Source organism: Linderina pennispora (genome assembly GCF_002104995.1).
Source record: "Linderina pennispora strain ATCC 12442 chromosome Unknown DL89scaffold_4, whole genome shotgun sequence".
Lineage (NCBI taxonomy): Eukaryota > Fungi > Kickxellomycota > Kickxellomycetes > Kickxellales > Kickxellaceae > Linderina > Linderina pennispora.
The window spans coordinates 191,783-216,841 of record NW_024468252.1 but is presented as its reverse complement, the minus strand read 5'-3'; the positions used below and the strand labels follow the sequence as shown (position 1 = coordinate 216,841).

Here is a 25,059-nt window from a genome sequence, read left to right as displayed (position 1 = left end):
ATTTGCCAAAACTTCTAACAAGTCGCTCATGGATCACCACAATTCATATACGAGCCACACCACAGATGAGGGATGGCACTCAGACCCGACACATAAAGAAGATGCTATAAAACAGAGGAATACAAACTACCAGAACCAGCGGCGAGCCGGTGGCACTCGATCTCCCTCGGCCGCATTTTGTGGCATCGCTTCCGACGAATTCTCATTGCCTGGCTCGCTCACAATAACCGCGTCCTTCTCAAACCCGCTTTCGTCCTCCGGGCGCTCCTTCACTGGGGCTTGTTTTGACATGATTTCGCGCTCGCTCGACTCCAGCTGCGAGACAATGCCCTGTAGCTGGGTCTTGCGCATTCGAATGTCCCTCAGGCGCTGGTCCTCGGGCACGGCAGTCAGCGAGCTCGAGGTGAACGACATGGCCAGGGATGTGAGCAGCGAGGCAATGCCCGATCCGCTGGCCTGATCGGCCTGCGCTGGCGGGCCCTCGGTCACACCAGACAGGTTGGCGATGTAGGTTGCAGCACGCGAGGCATTCGGCAGCCTCTGCGAGACCGTCTGCAGCAGCCCACTCAGATTCGGCCCCTGCCACTGCCCGCGGCACTGGACGACGCAGTGGACTCGCCCTGCCTGTCCACCATTTTCTGCACATACCCGAGCCAGCTATCGTACGCTTTCTTTGACACTGAATGTGATGATGTTTGCGCTACCCGCTGCGCCTGGCGGAAGTACCTGTCCAATGTGTCCTCGTTTTGCACCAGATAGGGCTCGACGATGCGGTCGTATATGATTTCGGCGCCGTGTATGCCAGGCAGCACCAGCCAGACGACAAAGAGCACTTTGGTCAGACCAACTAAGGGCAGCCAGAATATGAAGGTGTCGGCCACAAACTCAACTGCGGTAAATCCCGCCATGACGATCCAGTATTTCAACACCCCTTTGACTACGTCGCCCTGCTGGCTCGCATCTTCGCCCGACGCTCCAATGGCGGCCGGGCCGCCGCGCAGGAGCTTGAAGCACCTGTACGCCGGGTAGAGGTACCCGACACTCACACTATACAGCGGTGCAGAGCAAGGTTTAGCGTCATAGCGCGGAGTTTGCTCCCTGGGATTGGTTTGTGGTTGGCAGAACTTACCAAAAGACTCTGGTTACAAGGCCAAACATATGGTCTCTAACGAATAGAATATAGAACGGTTGCGAGGTAGTTTACAAGAACAAAAAATATAATGCTTCAAAAGTGAAGAAACAAGAGAAGAAGAACGGCGGCCCTTGGCTGCCAAGGTTTCGAGAGACAGCGAGGAGGTTTTCTAAAGTGCGGGTCGGAATCAGAAAGACGCAGCCCACGTGCACTGTGGCCGAGGCAGAAAGGGGGCATGGACACGCCTGGGCTTTCACTGCATTAAGAGGGCAGGCAAAAAGCTACCGCAATGCCCATTAATGCCACTAGGCACATGACGTGTGGCCATGCTGGCCAGCCCTTTTCACGCTTGTTTTGCGGCCACCCTTCACAGTACTGGCGACAATGCCTCCCACACGCACTCACTCAAGCCCCCAGGCCTGCGACCTTCCCTGAGTTCTCAGCAATAGCCTGCAGAATAGCCTTCACCTGGTCCAGCAGCTCCTCGGCCCGGCGGTTCGCGGCCTCCAATTCCTCGGTTGCCTTTTGGTTCTCCTCATTGAGTCTATCGAACTCGCGCTTCTGCTCGCTGTCGGAAGCATCAATGCCGGGCAGCGCCTCAATCAGCACATCGATTTTCTTCGCCTGGCGGCAGATGTCGGTGGCGATCTCCTTTGTCCGTGCGCTGAAGGCGTCGGCGTCGTCCGCCATAATGTTCTTTTGCGTTACCGGGATGCTCGGGTCTACTTGCACCATGCCGGCTTTTTTGTGGAGGTAGTCGAGGCTGCTGACGAGCATGAGACCAAGCTAATAACGAATGGTGGGAGGAAATCAGGTCAGCAAGAAGCATTGCGTCAGGAGTGCTCAATGAAGTGGAGGGTTCTCACCTGGTCGATGCTATCTTGCAGCTGGGTCACTCGGTCAATATGCACACCGGTGGCCTGTGCTTTCTGTGGCTGTTCCAGCGATGGCGGCTGCTGTTCCTGGGCTGCGCTCATTGCAAGGTGATATGAGATTAAAATTTATATGCAGATAGGGGGTAATTGTATAGAACAGTGGTGGTTTGGCAGGGGCAACAAAAAAATCACCCACAGTTTTTTAGTATGTGGCGATGACAGCAAGGGTTTTGGGGTATCCGCTTAGGCCAGCGCAGACTCGAGCCTCTTGAGATACGCCTGCATCCGATGCAGGCGCTGGTGGGCAGCAGCAAACCTGCCGCCAAAATCAACCGCCCGCCTTGCAAAGCGCACGGCAAAGTCAATAAACAGCAGCAAAGTGCCTGACGGATTCGCAAAGCGGCCGTCTTGGCGGTACGCAGCCAAGATCTCGGCCAGCGACCAGCTCAATTCCACCAGCGACGCAGCCAGCGACTCCAGCGCTGCAACAGCTGCGTCTCCAGCCTTTGCATCCATAGCCATGCGGTCGCCCAGTGTCGCACGCACATACGCCAGAAGCTTGACCAGCGTCTCACACTGGCGCATCAACCGCATGGCGCGGCTGTCCAGCGACTTGCCATGCCATGCGCTGGCACGTGCTGCCGACTTGCCGACCGCCCAGTGCGAGTACTCGGCCAGCACATACAGCAGATGCGGTGCCAGAGCCGCCGGGTAGCGGCCGCACAGCACCGAGCATGCAAGCACCGAGTGGATCAGCTGGCTGCTGCACAGCGCCAGGTCGTCAATGCTGATGTCCTCTTTGCCAAAGGCCGCTGCAGAGTTCGCCCGCCGCTCATATGCACGCGCAATCCGCGCAAGACACAGCTCGGTTGTGGACTCGAGCCACTGCTGCGTGTGCTGGATCAGGCCATTGTCCACCGGTAGTCCCATGGCCTTCCATGCTAGCCCCGCCTGCGACAGCATGTCGCCGAATACCTCGCGCTTCTCCTGCACTAGCTCCTCATACTCATTGCACATTTCCTTCAGCGAGCGGCTGAACTTGGGCGTCCAGGCGACAAGCTGCTGCATGTCGTTGCTGATGTGCGACAGACGGATCAGCTCCTGTAGCAGCGGCAGCTGGGGCGTCAGGCTGGGGAAGAACGCCGGCAGGTACGGGAACTGGCGCCGGTATAGCCACCCGCCGATATGCGCTACTTCGCCGACCGCTCTGTACAGATCGTCCAGCCGCTCCCCCGGCTGCGTCTGCCGGTGGTCGCACGAAAGCCGCCGGAGAATCGTCGGCAGCCGGGCCTCGAGCTGCGCCAGCCGGTCCTGCAGCCCGGTAATGATTTGCGATGCCGTCTCAGAGCCATGCGAGTCCGCCTGCTGCTCCGCCCACTGCTCCACCACCCGGTCCACTTCCTCGCGGCTGGCCAGCCCCAGGTCCCTGGGTGCCGCACGGAATAGCACCGAAAACACGTCCCCATTGAATGCAATCGAGGTGTTTCGCAGCTCGCTACATACACTCGACTCCATAGCACTCGCCGTCATGCCGCCATCGCTGCTGTCCATTTCCATGCTGGACGCCAGCTGCAGCCCCCCGCTGGCCGCCATTTTGCTTTTCTCCCGCGCCTTCGTTGTCCGGTTCACAGTTGGATTCGCCAGCGCCCGCTGCATGCCCGAGTAGTCCAGGATTCCACAATGTGGCGTCGAGGCAGCGTCCGACGACCACGGCGACAGTGATGAAAGCGACGAGCACGAGCTGACCGATGACAGCGACACGTACCCCTCCATATGCATCGGACTGTGATCCACATCCACGCTGCCCGCAGACTGCCCGGTGCTCATCGACAGGCTGCGCGCAAACTGGCTCGACAATGTCTTCGATAGCCGCCGGTTCTTGTACGCCCGCCGCGCCAGCTCCTCCGAGTCGCCGCTGTTCCGCCGCCGCTTCGCTGGCTCCCCGGGCATTTCCATATCAGACAACGTGTCGCTGGTCGAGTAGCGTGCGTGCTTGCGGGTTTCGTGATGCATGGAACTGCTGCCTGTGTGCTGATCGCTGTCGCCCAGCAACGCGCCCTCCAGCGTCGCCAGCAACGTCGTTATTGACTCCCTCCAGAACGTCAGTTCCATCAGTACAAATGAGAGCAGATATACACAAGAGTGGCAAAGAAAAAGAAAAAGAAAAGAGCTGCCTGAAGCGAAATCGAAATCAAAGTGCGTGCAATGGCGATGTTGCGAGCTGTGTGATTTTGGGCTTTGCTCCTCCAGCACGCCGTGTGCTTGCCTGTTTTTTTTTTTGGAATCACCCCCAGCCTATCCGCAGCAACATTCCCTCGCTATATCCGGCAAACACCGGTCAATCAAACTAATGGGCCAAACCATGGTCCAGAACTGCTCGCTATGCGTGTAAGCTTGCAGCTTCAGTAAAGCTGGAGCGATAAGCCATTGAAACCCACTAGCTGGATATACAGGGTAATTTCTTCTCGCAATAACCAGCAGGCTCATAAACTGCCAATAATGCCCCCTCCCGAAATTACGATGAATTGGCACAACATCGCCTCTTCCTCACTCCTGTTGCCGGCCATTGTCACTTCTCTTTTCGCTCAGCTCCTCTCCCTGTTTCCCACAACGGGATCTGTCGCACGCATCCCTCCAAGGCAGTGCCCAGCCCCTTGCGCGCTAGGACAAAAGATGGCATCGTGAGCATTATTGCCGAGGGTTTCCTTTTGTAAAGGTCCACGCCTTCAACCAAAATTAGCTCATTAATTGCCTACTCTCCCCGACACAAAACATCTAACCTGGCTGTTCCAAAAAGATACTCAGCAATGCCTGAGCAGATCTTTTATTTTTTGTTTCTCCAACAGAGCCCACATGGCTCAGGCAAGTTCATCATGAGCTTGTTTGTTGACCGTGTTTGTGTTTCTGTTCCGACAAACCTTTGGGCCTGTTTTTTTCGTGCTCGGGGACCTCCACCGGTGCCTTGGGTGTAATAAACCTGCCATATAAATCATATTACAGACCCCCTCCTTCACCTGAGCATAGTTTTACTCTGCAGACCATCTTCCACAGTTTTTGCTATTCCATATATTCGCAAATAACCGACCATGCAGATTCCTTCGCAATCCGACATTGACTACATCCATGAGCTGATCGCCGAGTGGAAAAGAACCCCGGATTCGCCGGCCCGCGATATCATGGAGGGGCAGATTGAAGTTAAATTCGAGCTGCTCTTGTCCTCGACAAAGGATACACAGAGACGGCTGCAGCAGGAGCTCTCCATGGAGCGCCAGCTGAACGAGATGCTGCACCGCCGGTTGGACTCTATAAGCCAATAGTGTTGTATTTTCTGAAGTCTATAAATCCAATAACCCTGTAGTGATATGCATGAAATAGTCTGTGACAAGCATCAAACGGGGGTCTTGAAGTGTAGGAACTCATCGCCCATGGCTTGGTTAAGCAGAGGGTGCTGGCATCAATCGTGCCCAACGGCTTTCGAGGTGTGAGCAGAATTATGTAGTGCACATGTGCAATGCACTATAGTTGCAGTTCATCGGTATGAAGCCAGAATTCGCAGTGATCCCTATCCAAGTGATAAGACCACGAACGCGGATACACAAATTGTTTTTGGCGCAAAAGAGCGGTCCATAAATGGCCATTACGATAAAAGTACATATCTTCTTATTGAATGATAGAGGTAGAGCAAGGACAAGCATAGGCCAAAGCAGCTCTCTTTTCCAACATTTACCTCTTTTGTGCGCAAGCAGAAATATGCGCGCTTGAAGCCAACAATGACCTATGTAACATTGTTCAGCTCTTTTGGAGCTACCCAATTCTGCCTCTAGCATACTTCGCAGCTGCAGTGTCCGTCATTACAATCAACCTTATTAGCGGCCGATCACTTGTTGGCGAGGCCTGCAGTTGTGCTAACTGATAGTTTTGCCACCATACTGGCACTTGGCACTGCACCGCAGATGTGCATGGCTGCATTGGCACCTCCACCGTGGCATTGTGGACTTTTTTTGCCAGGAAATCAAGCAACATTTGTTCCATTATGGACCTACCACACCACAGTTGACAGTCTAGAGTCGCCCTCTTTATGTGCTGCAAACGCGCAGGTACTGATGTTGTTTGGTGAGTTGTGTAGTGGCTTAGTTATTCACAAAGTATTCGGCGTCTACAGCAGAAACCACGCCGGCACTGTGGATGCACCACCTGTGCACACAGTGGATTGTAGGAGTAAACCTGCTACATCTGCTGGTACAGTGAGAAGCAGACTAGTCGCTATTTCGCCTACTAGAAATACTCTGCTCGCGATGCGGGCTCGGCTGCTAGTCAGCATGGGCTGACACATCGATAAGAGCATCACGGCGAACCGGTCATTTGAACGTATCGGATGGTTGTTGGTGCAATGGCGATCATGGACATCTCCCACCTTGGTGGCCTGCTCAGCGTAGGCGCTTCAGCGCTGGTTCGCTGCTGCTGGCAACAGAATCGCCTGCTGCTGCTGCACGCCTCTTGCGCGGCCTCTTTGTTGCCGGAGTGGCGCCAGAAGCATCGGCAGCAATGGCCGTAGAGCAACGGAACCGTTCAGGAATACTGCCTGAATCACAGAGTGACTGGAAAACGAGTCTGAAGTTTAGAACTGCTGCGAGATCGCGGTTCAAGAGCCGAGACGAATAGGCCCGCCTGTATTGTGCCATGGCCTGCTTACATGACTCGCTTGTACAGCGGAGAAGGCCATGGCACTTCACAGTTGGGTTCTTCGATCTCTGGTAGGGCCGTGGGTTGGGAACATGCCGGAATGTCTGCTGCTGCTGCCGCCGATGCACCAGCAAGTGAATCAGCTGCTACTGCTGTAGTTGCTGCAGTGGCCTCTGTTGCATCTGATGGCATCTTCGCTGCTTCGTGTGCAGCCTTCTTGGCCAATTTTTCGCCCTTTTCTGCTGCTTTCCTTGCCTCTGTTGTTGCCCTCTTTGCTGCATTGATTTTGGTAACCTGCTCGCGTGTTTTCGAAACAAACACCTGCTTGATTATTTGTTTGTCCAAGCGCACATGGTCTGGAATCCATGATGTCCGCAGAGGCAAGCATTAGGGGGGAGATTTGCCAAGCTGCTCATTCTCGATAAGCTGGCATAGGCGAATGTATGCACGCAGATGCTTAAGTGGATTTGCCTTGGCATCATAGTATCGGCTGTCTTTGGCGAATCTGTACTTGGCATCATAGGCATTAAGGACTGGTGCCAGCTTGTTGTAGATTGCAAGCATCGGTGGGGTGAGCACACTGAGACCAGGGTGCCTAGAGGCAACTTCCTGGTGGAGCTTCTGTGCAGGTGTATAAATACACACTTGACATGCATTATTGAACTCAGCCTTGGACACATTGCCCATTGTACTGTGCAGTGTGTTTTTACGGCTGCGAATATCAACCAATTTGGCCAGAATCCGCTGTAGGCAAGTGCCATAGTGCAACACAATGTTGTTCTTGTATGCTGTCATCAGCTCGGTATCCACGTATGTCGCTACTTGATTCATTTTGCGCACGCCATGTAGCTCGATATCGCCATTATGCAATAGATAATCATAAATATGGTATCTAACTATATCACCGAAATCTGCGCTCGACAGTTCTGACCTGTCCTTCCAGTTAACGAAATCCTCGGCAGATATGACAGTCTTCGCCTTCAGGTTGTAGTAAATGAATAAGTAAATAGAACGAAAAACCCACCCTTTTCACAAATATATAGGTAAAGATGAAGATAGATCAAGAAATAGGCTAGGTGATAAGATCACGTGCAATTGTCTTCAGAGCCTAATTACGCGAAACCAGACCGTTGCCTTTTCGCGTTTTTTTTAGCAATAGCAGATCGATTTTACCTACACTACGTCTCTCACTTCTTTCGAGTTTCTTCAGCTTCCTTTAATTTCCTTGTACAAATTCACTAGAGAGGGGGAGGCAGAAAATGAGCTCGGAGACAACGACGCATGCGCCAAAGCGAGCCCGAGTCAAAGTAACGTACGGCACACAAACGGCACGAAGGCCAGCCATGGCATGGACAACGCGCAGCGACCAGGCGGCAAGCAAAAAGCGGCGCACGCACATTACATTGCTTGATTCAATGGCCACCAGCACATCAGCCAGCAAGGCCCCGGGCATAGAGGCGGTGGTGGTTCGCAAGAAAACCCAGACGTTCCTGGATTTCGGGCAGAAGCAGCTGACGGCAGAACCCTGCAAGCAATGCGGCATGGCGTACCAGCGTGGACGCACGGACGACGAGCATCTGCACAAAAAGTTCCACCGGGCGTGGCAGAGGCGGCAGGACAAGGCGCTGCTCTGGCACGACGACTGCGAAAGCATAGTCTGTGCAAACGGCTCTGTCCAGATTGTCGACGCGCACAGCCCCCAGCGCATAGTTAAGCGGGCGCTGGCCATTCTGAACCTAGCCAACGAGCACCTGGGTGCGTGCAAAGTGGATGTGCTGGGTGAGCGCAAGGTGTTTTTGTTCATTGACAAAGGTCGGGTGTGCGGGTGCATTTTGGCCGAGCGCATTGACAAGGCCAGGCGGCTGGTGCCTGGGCTGAGTGAGTGTCAGGGTGGGTTTATCCGGGTCGTGTGCGGGATCAGTCGGATTTGGGTGGTGCCTGGGGAGCGGCGGCGAGGCGTGGGTGTGCAGATGGTCAGGGCTGTGGCGATGCGGTTTGTCTATGGATGTCCAGTGGGTCTGGATCAGCTGGCGTTTACGCAGCCGACCGACGATGGCCGGGCGCTGGCCGAGCGCGTGTTTGGCCGCCGCGACTTTCTGGTCTATGTCGAGGAGTAAATTTTGCTGATCAGATCACCACTGATGAGGCTTTGCACGCGTCATTGCCGTTTCCTTTGCATGCGTCTCTTAGCAACACTGGCGTTTTTTTTTTTTTTAACAATATCTCATATATCCAGCAAAATAGAAGCAATGGCGGTCAATGTCGAGAGAGCCGAGCAGTTTGTGCAACTTATCAACGAGTCCATGAGCAAGCTGGTAAGGAGAACAAGACAAGCTGGGCGGGGCATAATTTAGGCCTGAAATTAGATAAACACTTAAAAAGGGGGCTATTTGTCTGCTAGGTGGTGGTGGACTTTTACTCGCAGACGTGTGCGCCATGCCGTATCGTGGACGGGGTGCTGGAGGAGCTATCGCAGACATACGGCTCGGTTGGGTTCTACAAGGTGGACGTGCAGCGGTTCGGCGAAGTGGCGGCACAGTGCCAGATCACGGCAACGCCGACTCTGCAGCTGTTCCGGCGCGGGCGCAAGGTGGGCGAGGTGCGGGGCGCCAGCAAGCCGGCGATAATTTCGGCCATTGACGCGGCACTGCAGGACTCGGCGCCGGCAGCGTCTGCATACGGCGTACACGGCCACGCCGACATTACCAGCACGGTTATTGCGACGCAGAGCGAGTGCCTGAACCAGAACGACGACTTCCCGCTGGCCAACGTGTTCAAGGCCGACGACTCGGTGCTGGAAAGCGATGTCGACGAGCAGATGGTTCTGCACGTGGTGTTCAACCAGCCGGTGAAGCTGCACTCGCTGATGCTGAAATGCGCCGAGTTGGAGCGTGCTCCGCGTACCCTGCGGCTGTTTTGCTAACCGCAGCGACGTGGGATTTGACGACGCCGAGCAGGGCAGCGAGACGCAGGCGGTGGAGATGACTGAGGAGACTTACCAAAAGGGCGGTGTGGTGGGGCTGCGGTTTGTGCGGTTCCAGAATGTCCACAGTCTGTCGGTGTTCATTGAGGACAACCTGGGCGGCGGCGACGTCACGGCACTCCAGCAGCTGGCGTTCATTGGCACGGCAGTCAATACCGCCAACATGAGCGACATCCGCCAGGGCGAGGAGCATTAGGTTTGACTAGCAATTGAATTAAAAATGTCTGCTACAGCATCGAAACGAGCTCAGTGCGTGCTACCGCCCCGGTGGCAGTCCGCGGCAGCATATCCACAAACCGCCCGCAGATCCCCGGATACGCACCTGCCAGTTCTGCCAGCACTGCAGAGATCTGCGCAGCCGGGGCGCTGCGCTCAGCAAACACAAACGGCACGTCATGCCCGGGTCCTGCTGCCCGCACCACCGCGCAGTCTGCAACGCCCGCACACTGACGCACCGCCCGCTCGATTTCCACGGGCGGCACGTGACGCTCCTCCATCCTGACGACGTCATCCACTCTTCCCATCACCACCACCACGCCGTCCTCGGTCACAGTGCCGAAATCGCCGGTGCAGAAGAACCCGTCGACCAGCCCGGCGGACCCGCCCAGATACCCCATCATCAGGCGCGGCGTCTTGACCCAAATCTCGCCATACTCCCCGGGCTTCAGGTCCCGGCCGTCGCAGACAATGCGGGCGGTGACGTTGGCGCACAATACGCCGACCGAGTCCCGAAGCGGCGGGGATTCGGAGATCAGCCCGGCAATCAGCCCGGTCTCGACAAACCCGTAGAGCTCGACCACGCGCGCACGCAAAAGCTCCTGCATCTGCTGCTTGAAGGAGCCGGGCGCGTGCATCTGCCACACAAACACCGTCTGCAGGCAGTCGGTGGGGAATGCGCGGCCGCTGAGCTCCAGCCAGCCGTCCCGCCTACGGGCGTTGCGGAGCTCCAGCAGAAGCTCGTTGGTGGCCAGCAATACATTTGCGTTATGTGCGGCGATGGCTGCAAGACAGGCGAGGGCCGAGCACTCGCGCAGCTGCACCACAGTGCAGCCGGCCAGAAGCGGCAGGTGCGCGATATTGCCGATGCCCGGCATGCCAGCCACCACCACCCCCTGGCCCGAGCCCGCGGGAGCCGCCAGCACGCCATAGTGCGACAGCATCACCGGCCGCTGCCCGCCAGCCAAAATCGCCAGCGCCTTCTCCGCAGCCTCGGGCGCCATAGCCCGGGGCTTAATCCCAATGCCGCTGGCCAGCAGGTCGCTGAGGGTGCGGAAGGCATGGGACCCCCGGTCGAATGCGATGATTTCGGCCGCAGTTCCGAGGTCACTCATGTGCCTGCCCTCTACAAACACCAGCTTGGCCTGGCTAATTTCCAGCTGCTCCCGGCAGCTGACCAGCTGGAACGCATTGCCCGAGAGCAGCGCCGCATAGTATACAAAGACATTGCGTGGATCGCGCCCGTACGCCGCAATGACTGTGTTGGCCAGACCCATATGTGCCAGGCCCTGTGCCAGTTGCTGCGACGTCTGGATGATGTCGTTGATGGTGAATCCCTGCCCGGTCTCCGCGTCAATTAGCACTTTCTCCGTGTGCTGCCGGTGGGCGGCCCGGGTGAACATGTGCGTGGGGATGTCGCCCATCGGCACTGCGTGCGGTTTAAGGGGCGATACAATATACATGGTAGACATTTGCCAGTGAACTTTAAAGACAAAGGAAGAAAGAAGAAAAAAAAACCAAAAAGAAGAGGGGAATGAGGCTGGCACTTGCGGGTTTAAACACTCGGTTTCCCCCTTGATTTCTGGGCATATATTCGCACAAGGTTTTGCTTGCGAGTGTCTTGCGGAAATGTCACCTCGCAGGTCTCATTGATGAGCTGGCTGCCCTGATGTCCTTACCCAGAATTCACAAATAACACAGTGCTTAAGGCTTGCTTCGTGGCTGCCCTGTATAATGACCGTTATGATTCCACTATTTCACTCTTTTCTTGCGCAGCACTGATTTCCCCTCCCCCTTCTGAAATGATGCGGTTGTGTTGGAAAATCAAGGCGCAGCACTTAGAAGCTCATCAATTCTTTTTCAAGCTGCGCCAACGTAATCTTGCCTTGGCCGTTTCCCCCCTTTTCCAAGCCCCCGCATCCCCAGGGAATGTCCGCAGGCACTGGAAACTATGTGCTGATTTTTTTGATCCTCAAATAATGAATGCGGTGCTGCGCACATATAAACCACACCACCACGTATTACCATGATGCATTAGGGACATTGTTTTTTTCGCTTGTGACTAGCTACAGCGCTGCATTCCTTTAATGCATCTGGCACAGCGGATAAACGCACATCGTGCATATGGGCAACTCAAGTGACATATTTTTTTGGACTCAGGGACCACCCAGCGATCATGTAATGTATTTGGTAATCACCAATTACTCGAGGACAATGTACTTTTGCAGGTGCGCTGGGATGGCATCCGCCAGGCCCTTGGCCTCGAGCCACTTGCGGCTGAACAGACGCGACTGGTACCTGTACGCGCCATCCGCCATAATAGTCACGATGGTGTGGCCGGGGCCCATGATCTTGGCCATTTCGTACGCGGCCGTGACATTGAGTGCCGACGAGGCGCCCAGGTAAATGCCCTCTTCGTCCAAAAGACGGTAGAGCGTCCTGATAGTGTCCGAGTCCGGGATCCTTAAGGCATCGTCGATCAGATGCACGTCCGGCTGCAGATTCGCCGTGATCCGGCCCTGCCCAATGCCCTCGGTAATCGACGACCCCTCCTTATCCAGGCTCTTTCCGCGCGACTTCACGTAGCTGTAGATAACCGAGCCGGGCGGGTCCGCCGCAAACGCCTTGACACGGCCATTCGACACCTCCTTCAAAAACCTGGTCGTGCCGGCGAACGTCCCGGCGCTGCCGGTGGAGCATGTAAACCCATCAACTTTGCCCTGGGTCTGGGCCCAGATCTCCGGCCCCGTGGTCTCAATGTGCGCCTGGCGGTTCGCCGTATTGTCGAACTGGTCCGTCCACACCGCGTTCTCCAGAGTCTCCGCATAGCGCTTCGCCTGGTGGTTGTAGTTGTCGGGGTTGTCGAATGGCACCGCCGGCACTGGCCGCACATCGGCGCCCAGCATTTTCAGAAGATCTATCTTCTCCTGGCTCTGCGTGTTCGGCATGTAGATTACGCACTTGTATCCCTTGGCCCGGCACACATGCGCCAGCCCAATGCCCGTGTTGCCCGCCGTGCCCTCGACTACCGTGCCTCCGGGCTGCAGGGCCCCGGAGCGCTCGGCCGCCTCCACTACGAACAGGGCGGCGCGGTCCTTGACCGACCCGCCTGGGTTCATGAACTCGGCCTTGCCCAGGATCTCACACCCGGTCTCCTTGCTTAGGCTGTTGATGCGGATCTAGCCAAAAGGAGATTTCGTTGTTAGCCACAGATGTTGATTTCTTTTGCCCTCTTGGTCGGATTTTAAACTCAGGAAGGTACTTTACCAGGGGAGTGTTGCCGATGGCGCCAATGAAGCCATTTGTGGGCTTGGCGGAGGTGATGTAGCGCGATGCAGTCGAGTAGAGTCTACGGCCCAGCATGTTAAAGCTAACTGAAGGTAGAAAAATAGATGGGAGGCGAACAAGTAAAGGAGAAAGCTAGATAAGCGCGGGCTGGACTGGGCGGTATTTATATAAGCACTGTTCCGGGGGCAGGCCATGATAACAGCATGCCAGGAGGGAGATCCGCACAACCGGCCTCCGTAAGCCATCGCCGGCCAATATCTGGGGGGAGGCAGGACCAGGGGCAGCGATGACAAATTCCAACGCGGTGAATTTAGGCCGATTCGGCATACCCTTTTTCCTTTCACCTTTTTCTTCTTTTCATTCCCAATTCAACACTAGCATTTCTACAACCAACAATGGTAAGCACACAGGCCCCGCTTCCTCGTGCAGTCGCTTCCAACACATGCTACTAACAGCTGTACATTAGGGCGAAGGGTCGCATTCAGCACTGCCTCCCGGGTGGGAGGTGCGCATGTCCAAGTCGCGCGGCATCGAATACTACTTCAACCGGACGACGGGCGAGAGCCGCTGGGAGCCGCCGACAGAGGAGCCGCGGGCGCGGACAACCAAGATGCGGGCCAGCCATCTGCTGGTGAAGCACGCGGGGTCGCGCAAGCCCAGCTCGTGGAAGGAGGCCAATATTACGCGCACCAAGCAGGAGGCTACTGCGGCCGTGGAGCAGTTCCGCGAGCAGATTGCCTCGGGGCAGGTGCAGTTTGCCGATCTGGCGGCTAAGGAGTCGGACTGCTCGAGCGCCCGTCGTGGCGGCGACCTGGGGTGGTTTGACCGCGGGCAGATGCAGCCAGCGTTCGAGAAGGCTGTGCTGGCACTTAAGCCTGGAGAGCTCAGCGGCCCGGTCGAGTCCGACAGCGGCGTACACATCATCCTGCGGACCGGATAAGAGCCAATCTGGCTGGCATGGCAGACACCTTAGGCCATCCTGAAGCCTTTGAATAAACACAGAAATGGAATTGAACGTATACGGAAATGATCGGAAAGACGTGCAAGAAATGAAGGAAATGAAAGAAATGAAAGAAATAACGCAAATAGAATGATTTCAGGGCTCGAAGATCTCCAGCTCCATCTCGTCCAGCGCCTGCAGAATGGCGGACGCGTCGGGGCGCTGGTCTGGATTGGGGCTCGTCATGGCTCGCAGCAGCGCCTCGACACCCGCTGGCAGCGGCTCGCCGCTCAGGAACGTACGGAATTCCTGCGACGCCTGGCGACGACGCAGCCGGCGGCCCAGGCTCAGACTGCGCGCCAGGCCGCCGGATGCCTCCTGTGGGGCGCTAGGCGTAGCGGCCAGGGCCTGGCGCTCCTCCCACTCCCAGAAAGCCCCGCGGCCCGCAAGCAGCATCTGCTCCAGCCCGCTCTTGACGCTGGCAAACGGATCACGGCCGCTAACAAACAGCGCATACAGCGTCACGCCCAGACTGAAGACGTCGATCTTGTGCAGCTCCTGGGCCGTCCGCTCCAGCCCTGGACTCAATGCCTCCGGCGCGCTATACGGCACCGTGCCGCTGAAGTCCACGTATGGCGGATATGAGTTTGGGTTGAATGCCTCCCACCTGACGCGCATCGCCGCAACTGCTGCTGGTGAAAACTCTGCCGCCGTGAAATCCGCCAGCCGCACTGCCCCCGCCCTGTCAAGCTACAGAGAGCACATGTCGTTTAGAACAAACCCCAGTCATCTGCCCCCCCCCCATTCAGCCACGGAAAGAGCCTTACCAGGATGTTGTGCGGCTTAATGTCCTTGTGTGCCATGCCCGCGCTGCGCAGAGCCGCCAGCGCCAGCGTCAGCTGCCGCGCCCACGCAAAAAACAGCTCGGCACCCATGGCCGCCCGGCTCCGCTGCATCAACTCCCAGCACGAGCCATGGCAGAGCTCCAGCACCACCCCCCACTGCCCTTGCCCCTTGGCCATCCGCTCTGCCGCCTGCCCCCACGGCTCCACCACGCCCGCACCAAGGTCCACCACTCCAAAGCACTGCACCGTCGCTGGCGCCCCGCCCACCCGCGCCAGCGCCGCCGCCTCGATCTGCGCCAGCTCCACTGCGTCCGGGTCCTGCTTGTGGGCGATCTTCACTGCACACGCCCCCCCGGTGCTCAGCCGCCCCAGCCGCACCGTCGCGTACTGCCCGCTGCCCAGAACCTCATCGTCCAGCTGCACCGTCAGCGGTGGCTCATCGAACGATGCTAATGTGTCGCCCGATGCCCGCGACAGCCCGCTGGTGCTGCTACGCGGCGGCATGCAGCCGCCGATGGACAGTGGGGCCAGACCGTCGCCTATTTTGCTCGTCGATATCACCGTTCCCAGTACATGCGAACCGTCGTGAGCCATTGTTTAAAGCAAAAAATGTACGCGCTTTTTAAAAGAGTGGGATTGGATTTTTAATTGACGCGAGAGAAGAAAAGCGAGAGATGGCCTACCCAGAACGGATGTCTGGAAACTGTCCCTAAAATTTTTGCCTCTGTATTTTGCGAACCCGGTGAAAAACTCTTTGCAACAGCGGCAACAAGAGCGGCCAAACTGCCCGAATAAATTGGCCTCATGATTGGTCAGGCATCTGCAAATGCTTGGGTCTGGCCACGGGTGTCCGCCCCCTCCATGACTGCTGATATGAAAGCCATGAAGCAGTAGAACGCTTTTTTAAAAAAAATCCTCCTCTCTTGCAAACCACCATCACTTTTTGTTTCTCCGTCCAAATATAGCAAACCCCCGCCCCGTGCGCTCCAGAACCATCGTCTCCACACCCTTTTTCCTTGCTTCAAGACATGCGGATTGGTAATAGGGCCCAAAAATAAGCAAACACACCGCCAATCCTGCCCATCGGAAAATATACGCATCACTTTATGCCTGCCTATTGTCTGTCTGCTGCGGTTGTTTTCGCGGCCAGACTGATGCCTGCCAGCCATCGATGGGATTTATTTCCTCCCACCCTATTTTAAAAATTACAAAGCTTAAGAGCTCTTGCGCACCAGCGCCAGATTCCACACGCCCAAAGCCACGCACCCAAGCAAGCTTACCAGCATCAGCAACCCGCCCGCCACACTGACGCGAAAGAACTGGATCATCCCCAGCACCTGCACCACCACCGCCACACACAGATCTGCCAACGCCAGCCTCACTCCGCATGCCAGTAGCCGCGGCCAGAACGCCAAAAACGTCAGCTGCAGCCAGAAGAATCCAAGTCCCGCCTGCCCAGCTGTCTGCGCAACTAGCTCTGCTGTGTGGTCGCCCACCACCATTTCATTCGACACTAAATATGATCCAATGCCCTGGAGCGTGTACAGGAGCACGAGCACGGGCAATAAGGATGCGTGTGGGGCGTTGTACTTGGGCTTGCGTAGGCGCGTGTGCCAGTCGGAGCTGCTGAGTGCCTTGAACGATGTGCCTACTCCGAGTGCGACTGGCACGAATACTGCTGGAACTATCCACGGCGACATTGGCCTGTGACAGAAAACTTTTGAATTGTTAAAGTGTATGAATTCCTATTAGCGCGGAAATGAAGAGGGAGCCTGAATTGAGAAAAATAAAAGGCAGGCCACACCACCCCTACTCCGGGCTGCTAGGAAAAGCCGCTTCGGTCCTCCCCTGAGAATGTCCGCAAAGTAGCTTCACATTCTTGTCGACAGGATCATGCCGCTCAGTCTGGTTTCAGAATTTTGAAAAAAGGATGTCAGCACCGCAGGTGAGATACGAGGACATTGATAGACCAGCGTTCCCAATTAATATGCTGTTCATGGATTCTTCTATGACGGGCACCTGCCATCCCCTCCCCGTTTGACCGGGGCAGGCGACCGCAGGCCCGGGTCTCCGCTTGCAGGGCTACAAATCCGATCATCATGGAGCATGTCCACAGTAGCGGAAAGCAGCGCGCAGCCTTATAGCACGGAGCCGGCAACCAGGCACTTGTCAACAACAAAAGGTAAAGATTCCTCCCTCTGCCTGCCCCTGCCTGCTGCGTGTCACCGCCCGCCTCCCCATCCACCGATTATGGTTATGTTTGCGCTGTGAGTGAGAGCCAGCAAATCTATCGGAACAACAAGACTGGGCTCTCAAAGAACAGCGCATCTGCACTTGCTCTATCGACGAACATGCAAGCTGCCCTGCCATGAAGCAAGGCCGCAAGGGTCCTGGCAGTCTCATTGAGCGAACTCTAAACCACAGGCTCCCTTGCTGCGTCGAAGTTTACCTGAGGCGCCTCCCCACTCTAAGCCACCGATTCCCTGTCGACACCACTGCCCTCGCTGGTGCTGCCTTAGGGGTGGTCCTGCTGGCAATCGGATGGTCTGTCAGTTTCCGAGATTGGCCATGTGCATCCATCGCAGATGCCCACCCGCAGTGAACGACAGTGCTTTGGATTCGACTGGGCAACAGAGGAACACCACCCCGCTTCTTCCCGAATACCCGCTAGTTCATTCCTATTTCCTCTCCTTGACAAGATACCGTCTCCAAGAGCTGAATAATGGCTATTGAGCGCGCATGCACCAACAGAGAAAACCACGAGTGCGAATGCGGCTTCAGCAAGATCTCTTCTCTAGCAAGCGTTTCACACCCTAGCAAATAAAAATCGCAGTAACTATCGATAGAGCATCTCCGGTGTTAGGTCCATGTGTCCTTGCTGCCGCAGCCCGCCGCAGTGTTTTGTGTAGATATACCTACAGCGCCATGCACGAGGCACACCCCTCCACTGCTTCTGGAATATGCTGGTCACAGGACTGTGTGCAGTAGTCCTATCCGGCCCGGCACTTGGCGAACTCACAAAAAGCACGTAGCACGCCCCTTGGCACCGATGTGCATGCACCAGAAAGCAGAGCACCAGCCCATTTAAGGGACAGGCATGCCCCAATCCCCCTGCTCGCATAGACTTGTCAACAATAACAGTACAAGCTATACATCTACCATGCCATTCCGCAATTTCTTCAAGAGGCTTCCCAGCACAGACACCCGCACCGAACCCGATGGCTCCATCTTTTATTCGAATACATCAACAAAATCACAAAGCAATGCCCATTCATTGGCTAGTGCTGCCGAGGGCAATAGTCCAGACCATGTCCTCACATACCTCTATAGCGCTAGCAGCAGTCAAGGCAGTTTCGGCACCCGTCCATTTACGTACCACAGCTAGACTTGTTCACAGAGTATTTTAATAAACCTTTCGGCTTGCATCGTTTGCGGTGACCTACTCTGCTTTTTGCCAACCGACCGTTTTTTTGCTTTGCTGGTAGATAGCCGCCACAGTCTACGCTGTGCTTCCTGCATACAGCAACAGCCTTCCTATGCATATATATAGCAGAAACTGGCTTTGTTATCCAAGTCCTCAATGTGTCTGGATTCAGCAGGAGCCGCTGACGATCCACAACGCCACCTTCAAGAATCACCTGTGGACCAGCTCTATGTGCATGTATTCGACACAGTGGCAACACCAACGACTTCCATTTTATGCACTATAGACAGTTTGCAGTCTACAGTGCTGCCGCCATTTCATTGACGCAACATGTGCTTAAACTAAATGCTGCCATGCATATTCTAATCTAACCGCATGGTCCGTATGGTTTGTCCATTGCATATCATGGAAACGGTAGCAGATGCATTGTGGATCATATACATTCTATTTTTCATGTTTTCAGAAATTGGTTTGTAAGCCAGGTCAGCTTTCGTGGCGCAACTGGTTAGCGCGTCTGACTGTTAATCAGGAGGTTGATAGTTCGAGCCTATCCGAGAGCGATCTTTTTGCCCTGTTTTCTATTTCTATATTCGAACCCAAGGTGTCGTGCGCCAGAGGGGACGCTATTTCCATGCGTGCATAGCCACCAGTCAATGACTCGTTGGGCTATCCGACCCATTGCATGAATCCCAGGTCTGAATGCAGCGCTGTATGAGAATACGTGCTGAGAAAGATCTGTTTTGTTCAACCGAAAGCCAGCGCGAACCAGTCTGCGATGTATCCTGAGCATGTAGCTTTTCCACACCAATTGGCCGCCCTACTAACGGTGGGTTTCGCTGTATATTCACACGGGGCGCATTGACGAAGATGGTGGATGGTTCCATTGTCTGTATATTGCAATTGTTGATGTTGCACATCTGCTGTGGCGTTTGTTTACAGAGGCCTCCGCTTTCATGTATAGTAGCATGCGGCGCTTGGCCAAGGCATGGCTTAGAAGGCCTGACAACCCTACTCGGTGCAGCCTTGGGCAAATATTGCGCATTCTCCTCAGGTGCAAGTGGTAGGCCAGTTTCATATTTAATGCCCATGCTCTGCACTGTCCTTCCGCTCTCTCTACCAAACTCGTTTCTCCAAGTTATATACTTTTTGCTGCAGGATGAAGCTAACTGGTGTCTACTTACTTTCGTTTGCAGCGTTCGGCAGTGTCCTGGCTAAGCGTGTTCATTTGGACTGGAACATCGAGTACGTCCAGATCAACCCCGACGGCGAGAACTCGCGGCGTGGAATCGGTATTAATGGGAAATGGCCACCACCTGAGGTGCATGTCAACTTGGGCGATACGCTAGTGATTCATGCAACCAACAGGCTACAGGAGGTGACTTCGCTGCACACACACGGCTTCTTCCAGAACGGTACAAACTATTACGATGGTGCTATTGGTGCAACCGAGTGTGGAATCCCGCCTGGCAGCAATTTCACATACGAGATCAACGTGGTGCAGACGGGAACGTACTGGATCCACAGCCACAACAAGGCGCAGTGGCTGGATGGTCTGCGCACACCCCTCATTAGCCATCCGCCAAAGGAGGTATACAAGTACGATGAGGACATGGTTGTGATGCTTGAGGCCTTCTACCACCGCGAAGCAGCCGAAATCGAGGACCAGCTCCTGAGCACCAGTGAGGCCACACGCGTATCACCATTCCACCCATACATGCTTGTGAATAGTGCAGGTGGAAGCGATCTCCAGAAGACAAAGCTCAAGTTCACACCAGGCAAGACATACAGGCTACGCCTGATGAACGTATCGGGGACTGGTATGGTTCGCTTCGGAATCGAGGACCATGATATGCGAGTTATCGAGGTCGATGGTACCGATGTCGAGGAGAAGGTCACCAGTAGCATGCAGTTGTCTGTGGGGCAGCGTGCCTCAGTGCTAGTTACCGCGAAGAGCAGAGCTGACACTAACTACATCTACCATGCTGACATTTTCACGGACATCCAGGCAGGTGTGGCACGCGCGACTCTTCCGTTCGAGGGGCTTGTCGAATACTCGCCAACGGCCCACTTGAAAAATGCTTCTGTGAGCACCGTCAGTTGGGACTTTTTCCAGGATATTGATCTAGTTCCAATTGACAAGGTAGATCCGCCGGGCGTGCAAAAGTGGGTGCCACTGGAAGTACGCACATCCATTTACGACGATCAGCGAGAGCACCTCGCATATAACAACCGCACCTTTGTACGACCCAAGGTCCCCTCGCTAGTGACAGCGCTTACCACTGGATACCAGGCATACTACCCTGACGTGTACGGGTTCAAGACCTATCCAGTGATATTGGACACCCACGAGGATGTCGAGATTGCGATCTTCAACTACGATGTCAACTCGCACCCGTTCCATCTGCACGGACATCAATTTTTCATCGTTATCCGTGGTGCTACGAACAAGGACCCAACTAAGAGACTGCTTGCTGGCAAGTACCCTATGCGCCGTGATACCATCACTGTTCCCCCACTGTCGTACGCGGTGGTCAGGTTCCGTGCTGATAACCCAGGGGTTTGGCTTTTCCACTGCCATATGGCATACCATGACGTGCAGGGCCTTAGCTTGACATTTATTGAGGCGCCGTATATGATCGCCAATAGCACGAAGCTGCCGCCGCAATTGACCAACAACTGCAAGCTGCAAGACATACCAGTTTCAGGAAACGCGCTGGGCAAGATCGGACTCGACCTGGCTGACGACCCGCGCGGGCCGTTCCCACTGACAGGGTTCTGAGTCTTTGTTCCAAGAAATTGGAGTTTGGAGTGAGAAAAATATATATTTCAAACCAGAACATGCTAGCGAGAGCCGAACAGCTTCATTGCTGCCTGTGCAGCCGTAGCCAGAGTCTCCTTTTCGTTGGCGTTGCCTCCCTCCTCAGAGTGCTGGTTGAAAAGCTTCTTGGCCTCGGACATAGCCATACCAATAAGCTGGTTCTGGTCGCCGCCACGGTTGTTGTTGCCGCTGTTGTTGCTGTCGTTGTTGCCGCCACCAGAGAACTTTTGGAACGCCATGTACGCAGCAGCCAGACCCATGGCCTGCTGTCCTTGAGAGGCCAGGTTGTTGCCGCCTGAGTTACCACCACCAAAGATGCTGCTGAAGCTAGACAGCATCTGACTCTTGCTGGCATTACCCTGGTTGAACCCGCCACCGCTGACGAGGCTCAAGGCAGTCGAGAACAGGTCATTGTTTCCGCCACCACTGCGGCTCTGCTGACCACCCAGGAAAGACGAAGCGAGGGAAGCAGCCTGGCCAATGTCGAAGCCGCCATTGCTGCTGTTACTGCTGCTGTTCTTGTTGCCACCACCAAGGAGCCCTGAAGCCAGCGACGCAGCCTGCGAAATGTTAAAACCTCCTGCGCTGCCACTGTTGCCCTGGCTTCCACTGTTGCCCTGGCTGCCACTGTAGTCATCATTACGGCCGTTGTTTCCAGAGCTGCTGCCACCATGGTAGTTGCTGGGCTTGGGGCCGTTGTTGTTGTCTCCCCCGTAGCTATTCTCGTTTTGGCCGCTGCCATAGCTATCGTTGTCGTTACGGCCTTGGTTGCTGTAGCCCTGGTTCTGGCGACCGCTGGTATAGCTGTTGTCGTCATCGTTGCGACGGTTGCTATCGTTACGGCTGCTACTGTAGTTGTCATTGTCGTTGCGGCCCTGGCTGCCGTAGCCCTGGTTCTGACGACCACCGCTGTAGTCATCATTGTCGTTGCGGCCTTGGTTGCTGTAGCCCTGGTTCTGGCGACCGCTGCTATAGCTGTTGTCATCATCGTTGCGACGGTTGCTGTCGTTACGGCCGCTGCCATAGCTATCGTTGTCGTTGCGGCCCTGGCTGCCGTAGCCCTGGTCCTGACGGCCGCTGCCATAGCTGTTGTCGCCATCGTTGCGACGGTTGCTCTCATTACGGCCGCTACTGTAGTTGTCATTGTCGTTGCGGCCTTGGTTGCCGTAGCCCTGGTTCTGGCGATCGCTGCCATAGCTGTTGTCGTCATCGTTGCGACGGTTGCTGTCGTTACGGCTCTGGCTACCATAAGTGTTCTCACTGTCGTTGCGACGACTGCTGTCGCCCGAAGTAGTTTCCTGGTACTGCTTGTATGCAGATGTGGCCATGTTCGCCAAGTTGTTGAAGTCAACCATGATCAAGAGTTCAAAAAAAGAAGATTTTACACCGAGTTTGCAGATGGGAAACGAGGAGAGCTGGACAGAAAATATCGATATTTATATGCAGGTTCTCCCTTGAGTATGCCAGAGAGAAGTGAGGACAACCCCCTTGTCCTCCGCACTCTACTCTGAGCATGTTTGGCTGTGGGGGGATTGCCCATGAGCTTGCCTGCCAACGATCGCACTTTGCCAAGCACCCGCTATGCTGCGCAAGGGGCGAGGTCAGTTTGGCCAATCAAGCCATACTTTGTTGTCGAAAACTGATTGTCGCAAATGACTTGTGGAATGTAGCGCAATATTGCCTTTTTTCATTGTCTGTAAGCCCCTTCTACCCAATGACAGAACCACGCACACAGACAGAGACGCAGGAAGAGCGCGTCATCCCAGCATCGCGGCGCGCCGACGGCTCACTGCGCAAGGAGCGACGAATCCGGACTGGCTTTGTTGCCATAGAGGAGAGGCAAAGGTATGTGCCGCCAGCAGCCAGACGGCGAGCGCAAGCAGAGGGGCCACAGAGAGAAAATTTCCCAGAACCGCCCAAGGCAGAAAGGATAGCCAAAACTGCAGGCGACTGGCCAGTACTCCCAAAGAAAGCCAACCTAGACAAAGATCGGCTGGAGAAGTCGCACGAGTTGCGTGGCAAAAAGGCGGACACAAGTGGGAATTGGCGGGCGCCCGCGGCAGCGCCTACAGCAAAAGACAAGGCAGAGCAGGACGAAGATGATCTGCTTGTCAACGCGATGCAGAAGGTTACGCTGAGTGATGCAAAGGAAAAATAAAAGAGTCTGGGCGAGTCTATGTTTAGAAATCTGAATTCAATAAACGTACATGGCGTATATCGCAATAGGCTCTGTGTATATAAAGGCGTCGGCGCACCATTCTGCTGCTCGCCATTATTTCTGCCATTATTGTATTTTCACTTTTACTAATGGCTACGGCATCGACGGCCGGAGCTGAAGGCAGCATTGGCAACATTGTAATTCTGCAACCACTCACCAAGAAGCAGCTGGACTGCCTCATTGCATTCTAATGTCTTGCAAATAAATAAGGTGCCAATGGTTTGTACTCGAAATGGATGGATAAGCGCCCTTTTGTTTTGTTACAGCTGGTTGTTTCGGGGAGAAATGCGCTTAAAGAACCTCATGATAGCGTTTGGCCGGATGTTTGCCGGGTTCGACATTCCCTGGGTACCGGTCCCACCGGGCGCATGGTATGCCTCGCCCGCCGACTGCCTCCGGTACCTCCTCCCATGTGTGCTAGTCATTGTTCTCCGCACATGCGGCGACGACGACGACGCACCCACACTATTCTGCCTCGCCATGCGCGACGATTCGGCGTTGCCCAGGATATTCTCATTGGCCCTGTTTGTGGTCCTGCGCGTGAGTTTGCCACGGTGGCGGCTGTGCTGGGACGATGGCAACGCGGATTGGCTGGGGGCGCCTTCGCTTGGGTTTTGTAGAGACCGGCGGTCCTGGTCCATGCCACCTGGCGAGTAGACCGCAGAGCTACTGAACTCACTGAAATTGTCAGGCAGGAATGGGAACTTTACGTCCTCGCCACCGTACACGGCCACATCACTACGGATTAGACTTGCAATATCTTCGTCCTCGGAATAGTACCCACCGTAGAATGACGCGGTGCTGGGCAGCCCAGGGTCGCTCGAAGTTGCAAATGATAAAGCGCGGTGGCCGGTGGTTGTGGATGCTCCCCCAGCGGTGAATATTGAGTTTTCTGGGCCAATACGCAGAGCGTTGTATGCCATATCTGTGGCCATGCGAACTCGTGTCGTTGATGCATCTCCCTCGCTGCCCTCAGTGACACTATCCAGTTCGTCGTTGTCCAAGAACCCCAGCGCATCCAATGACGACATGCGCCGGCGTGACACAATGCTGCGACCATACAGGGAAATCGAGCCGGACCGGACATCATCGTAGTATTCTGTTTCGCCGTCAAGCGTAGCTGAGGCTCGCAAATGGTAGTTACGCTCACGGATGCTTCCAGTGTGTACTCGCAGGCTGGCGCCATCGCTCTGCCCAAACCCATGCGGTGGGCTCAGCGACCCTGTCGGTGCCACGCCCACGAGTGTGTTGCTGTGGGCATCTGACCCAAAGTAAAACGAGCTGGCAATGCTCTCCTGGTCCTCTGGCATCACCGCCTGTGACTGCTCCTCTGCTGCTGTGCGGTTGGCTAGCTGCTCTACAATTTCGGGGTTGTTTGGTGCCGCGCTAGCGGACTCTGTAAAAGACTTTAGCGAGGCGACAGAGACCTGGCCAGAGGGCAGTCGGTTGACGTACTCCCGTTGCGTACCAGCGGGCAGACCAAAGGCCAGAGGGCCCTCGGACGTAGGTGGTTGTGGGCTAGCTCCTGTATTTGAGTCCGGGGCTGCATCGACAGCACCGGGTGCTGCGAGACTGTCAGTGTGTGCCAGGTCCTGGCTGTGATTGTCCACTCCGGTCAATGGCATTTGGGAAAACAA

At 55.4% G+C, this 25,059-nt stretch overlaps 16 protein-coding genes and 1 non-coding gene across 17 annotated transcripts; 8 read left to right on the top strand and 9 right to left on the bottom strand.

Annotated features, from left to right (window-relative positions):
- Window positions 1–19: 19 nt before the first annotated feature.
- Window positions 20–998, bottom strand: DL89DRAFT_266173 (uncharacterized protein). Its single transcript, XM_040886993.1, has 2 exons — window positions 604–998; window positions 20–565 (listed from the first exon to the last, which is right to left on the bottom strand). Exons 1-2 carry the CDS (start codon window positions 906–908, stop codon window positions 127–129), a joined length of 744 nt encoding a protein of 247 aa, XP_040744662.1. The 5' UTR covers window positions 909–998; the 3' UTR covers window positions 20–126.
- Window positions 999–1,460: 462 nt separating this feature from the next.
- Window positions 1,461–2,167, bottom strand: DL89DRAFT_266171 (uncharacterized protein). The gene is made up of 2 exons (XM_040886992.1): window positions 1,999–2,167; window positions 1,461–1,918 (listed from the first exon to the last, which is right to left on the bottom strand). The coding sequence occupies exons 1-2, from the start codon at window positions 2,107–2,109 to the stop codon at window positions 1,538–1,540; spliced, it is 492 nt and encodes a 163-aa protein (XP_040744661.1). The 5' UTR covers window positions 2,110–2,167; the 3' UTR covers window positions 1,461–1,537.
- DL89DRAFT_120184 (uncharacterized protein) lies at window positions 2,070–4,228 on the bottom strand. The gene has a single exon (XM_040883200.1). It carries the CDS (start codon window positions 4,117–4,119, stop codon window positions 2,251–2,253), a length of 1,869 nt encoding a protein of 622 aa, XP_040744660.1. The 5' UTR covers window positions 4,120–4,228; the 3' UTR covers window positions 2,070–2,250.
- A 390-nt stretch (window positions 4,229–4,618) lies between these two features.
- DL89DRAFT_266169 (uncharacterized protein) lies at window positions 4,619–5,394 on the top strand. Its single transcript, XM_040886991.1, has one exon. The coding sequence runs from the start codon at window positions 5,094–5,096 to the stop codon at window positions 5,322–5,324; it is 231 nt and encodes a 76-aa protein (XP_040744659.1). The 5' UTR covers window positions 4,619–5,093; the 3' UTR covers window positions 5,325–5,394.
- Window positions 5,395–7,895: 2,501 nt separating this feature from the next.
- Window positions 7,896–8,927, top strand: DL89DRAFT_266156 (uncharacterized protein). Its single transcript, XM_040886990.1, has one exon. The coding sequence runs from the start codon at window positions 8,106–8,108 to the stop codon at window positions 8,805–8,807; it is 702 nt and encodes a 233-aa protein (XP_040744658.1). The 5' UTR covers window positions 7,896–8,105; the 3' UTR covers window positions 8,808–8,927.
- An 8-nt stretch (window positions 8,928–8,935) lies between these two features.
- On the top strand, window positions 8,936–9,869 carry DL89DRAFT_321560 (thioredoxin-like protein; the record flags this gene model as incomplete). Its single annotated transcript, XM_040891289.1, has 3 exons — window positions 8,936–9,005; window positions 9,092–9,573; window positions 9,620–9,869. The coding sequence occupies exons 1-3, from the start codon at window positions 8,940–8,942 to the stop codon at window positions 9,867–9,869; spliced, it is 798 nt and encodes a 265-aa protein (XP_040744657.1). The 5' UTR covers window positions 8,936–8,939.
- A 31-nt stretch (window positions 9,870–9,900) lies between these two features.
- Window positions 9,901–11,352, bottom strand: DL89DRAFT_256197 (acetyl-CoA synthetase-like protein; the record flags this gene model as incomplete). Its single annotated transcript, XM_040885422.1, has 1 exon — window positions 9,901–11,352. One exon carries the CDS (start codon window positions 11,350–11,352, stop codon window positions 9,901–9,903), a length of 1,452 nt encoding a protein of 483 aa, XP_040744656.1.
- Window positions 11,353–12,090: 738 nt separating this feature from the next.
- Window positions 12,091–13,543, bottom strand: DL89DRAFT_277791 (cysteine synthase; the record flags this gene model as incomplete). The annotated part of the gene is made up of 2 exons (XM_040889466.1): window positions 13,157–13,543; window positions 12,091–13,068 (listed from the first exon to the last, which is right to left on the bottom strand). Exons 1-2 carry the CDS (start codon window positions 13,250–13,252, stop codon window positions 12,091–12,093), a joined length of 1,074 nt encoding a protein of 357 aa, XP_040744655.1. The 5' UTR covers window positions 13,253–13,543.
- Window positions 13,544–13,642: 99 nt separating this feature from the next.
- DL89DRAFT_266154 (peptidyl-prolyl cis-trans isomerase NIMA-interacting 1-like protein) lies at window positions 13,643–14,242 on the top strand. Its single transcript, XM_040886989.1, has one exon. It carries the CDS (start codon window positions 13,689–13,691, stop codon window positions 14,115–14,117), a length of 429 nt encoding a protein of 142 aa, XP_040744654.1. The 5' UTR covers window positions 13,643–13,688; the 3' UTR covers window positions 14,118–14,242.
- Window positions 14,196–15,856, bottom strand: DL89DRAFT_120042 (kinase-like protein). Its single transcript, XM_040883199.1, has 2 exons — window positions 14,945–15,856; window positions 14,196–14,867 (listed from the first exon to the last, which is right to left on the bottom strand). Exons 1-2 carry the CDS (start codon window positions 15,554–15,556, stop codon window positions 14,274–14,276), a joined length of 1,206 nt encoding a protein of 401 aa, XP_040744653.1. The 5' UTR covers window positions 15,557–15,856; the 3' UTR covers window positions 14,196–14,273.
- Window positions 15,857–15,905: 49 nt separating this feature from the next.
- Window positions 15,906–16,785, bottom strand: DL89DRAFT_266153 (uncharacterized protein). The gene has a single exon (XM_040886988.1). The coding sequence runs from the start codon at window positions 16,660–16,662 to the stop codon at window positions 16,177–16,179; it is 486 nt and encodes a 161-aa protein (XP_040744652.1). The 5' UTR covers window positions 16,663–16,785; the 3' UTR covers window positions 15,906–16,176.
- A 1,310-nt stretch (window positions 16,786–18,095) lies between these two features.
- Window positions 18,096–18,388, top strand: DL89DRAFT_266151 (uncharacterized protein). Its single transcript, XM_040886987.1, has one exon. It carries the CDS (start codon window positions 18,123–18,125, stop codon window positions 18,345–18,347), a length of 225 nt encoding a protein of 74 aa, XP_040744651.1. The 5' UTR covers window positions 18,096–18,122; the 3' UTR covers window positions 18,348–18,388.
- A 484-nt stretch (window positions 18,389–18,872) lies between these two features.
- DL89DRAFT_t53 lies at window positions 18,873–18,946 on the top strand. The gene has a single exon. It is a non-coding gene; the product is annotated as a tRNA-Asn (tRNA).
- A 502-nt stretch (window positions 18,947–19,448) lies between these two features.
- On the top strand, window positions 19,449–21,379 carry DL89DRAFT_119992 (uncharacterized protein). The gene has a single exon (XM_040883198.1). It carries the CDS (start codon window positions 19,543–19,545, stop codon window positions 21,163–21,165), a length of 1,623 nt encoding a protein of 540 aa, XP_040744650.1. The 5' UTR covers window positions 19,449–19,542; the 3' UTR covers window positions 21,166–21,379.
- On the bottom strand, window positions 21,197–22,696 carry DL89DRAFT_119981 (uncharacterized protein). Its single transcript, XM_040883197.1, has one exon. The coding sequence runs from the start codon at window positions 22,557–22,559 to the stop codon at window positions 21,228–21,230; it is 1,332 nt and encodes a 443-aa protein (XP_040744649.1). The 5' UTR covers window positions 22,560–22,696; the 3' UTR covers window positions 21,197–21,227.
- A 222-nt stretch (window positions 22,697–22,918) lies between these two features.
- DL89DRAFT_291707 (uncharacterized protein) lies at window positions 22,919–23,362 on the top strand (the record flags this gene model as incomplete). The annotated part of the gene is made up of 1 exon (XM_040890227.1): window positions 22,919–23,362. One exon carries the CDS (start codon window positions 22,919–22,921, stop codon window positions 23,360–23,362), a length of 444 nt encoding a protein of 147 aa, XP_040744648.1.
- Window positions 23,363–23,682: 320 nt separating this feature from the next.
- DL89DRAFT_256190 (uncharacterized protein) lies at window positions 23,683–25,047 on the bottom strand (the record flags this gene model as incomplete). The annotated part of the gene is made up of 1 exon (XM_040885421.1): window positions 23,683–25,047. One exon carries the CDS (start codon window positions 25,045–25,047, stop codon window positions 23,683–23,685), a length of 1,365 nt encoding a protein of 454 aa, XP_040744647.1.
- Window positions 25,048–25,059: the final 12 nt, after the last annotated feature.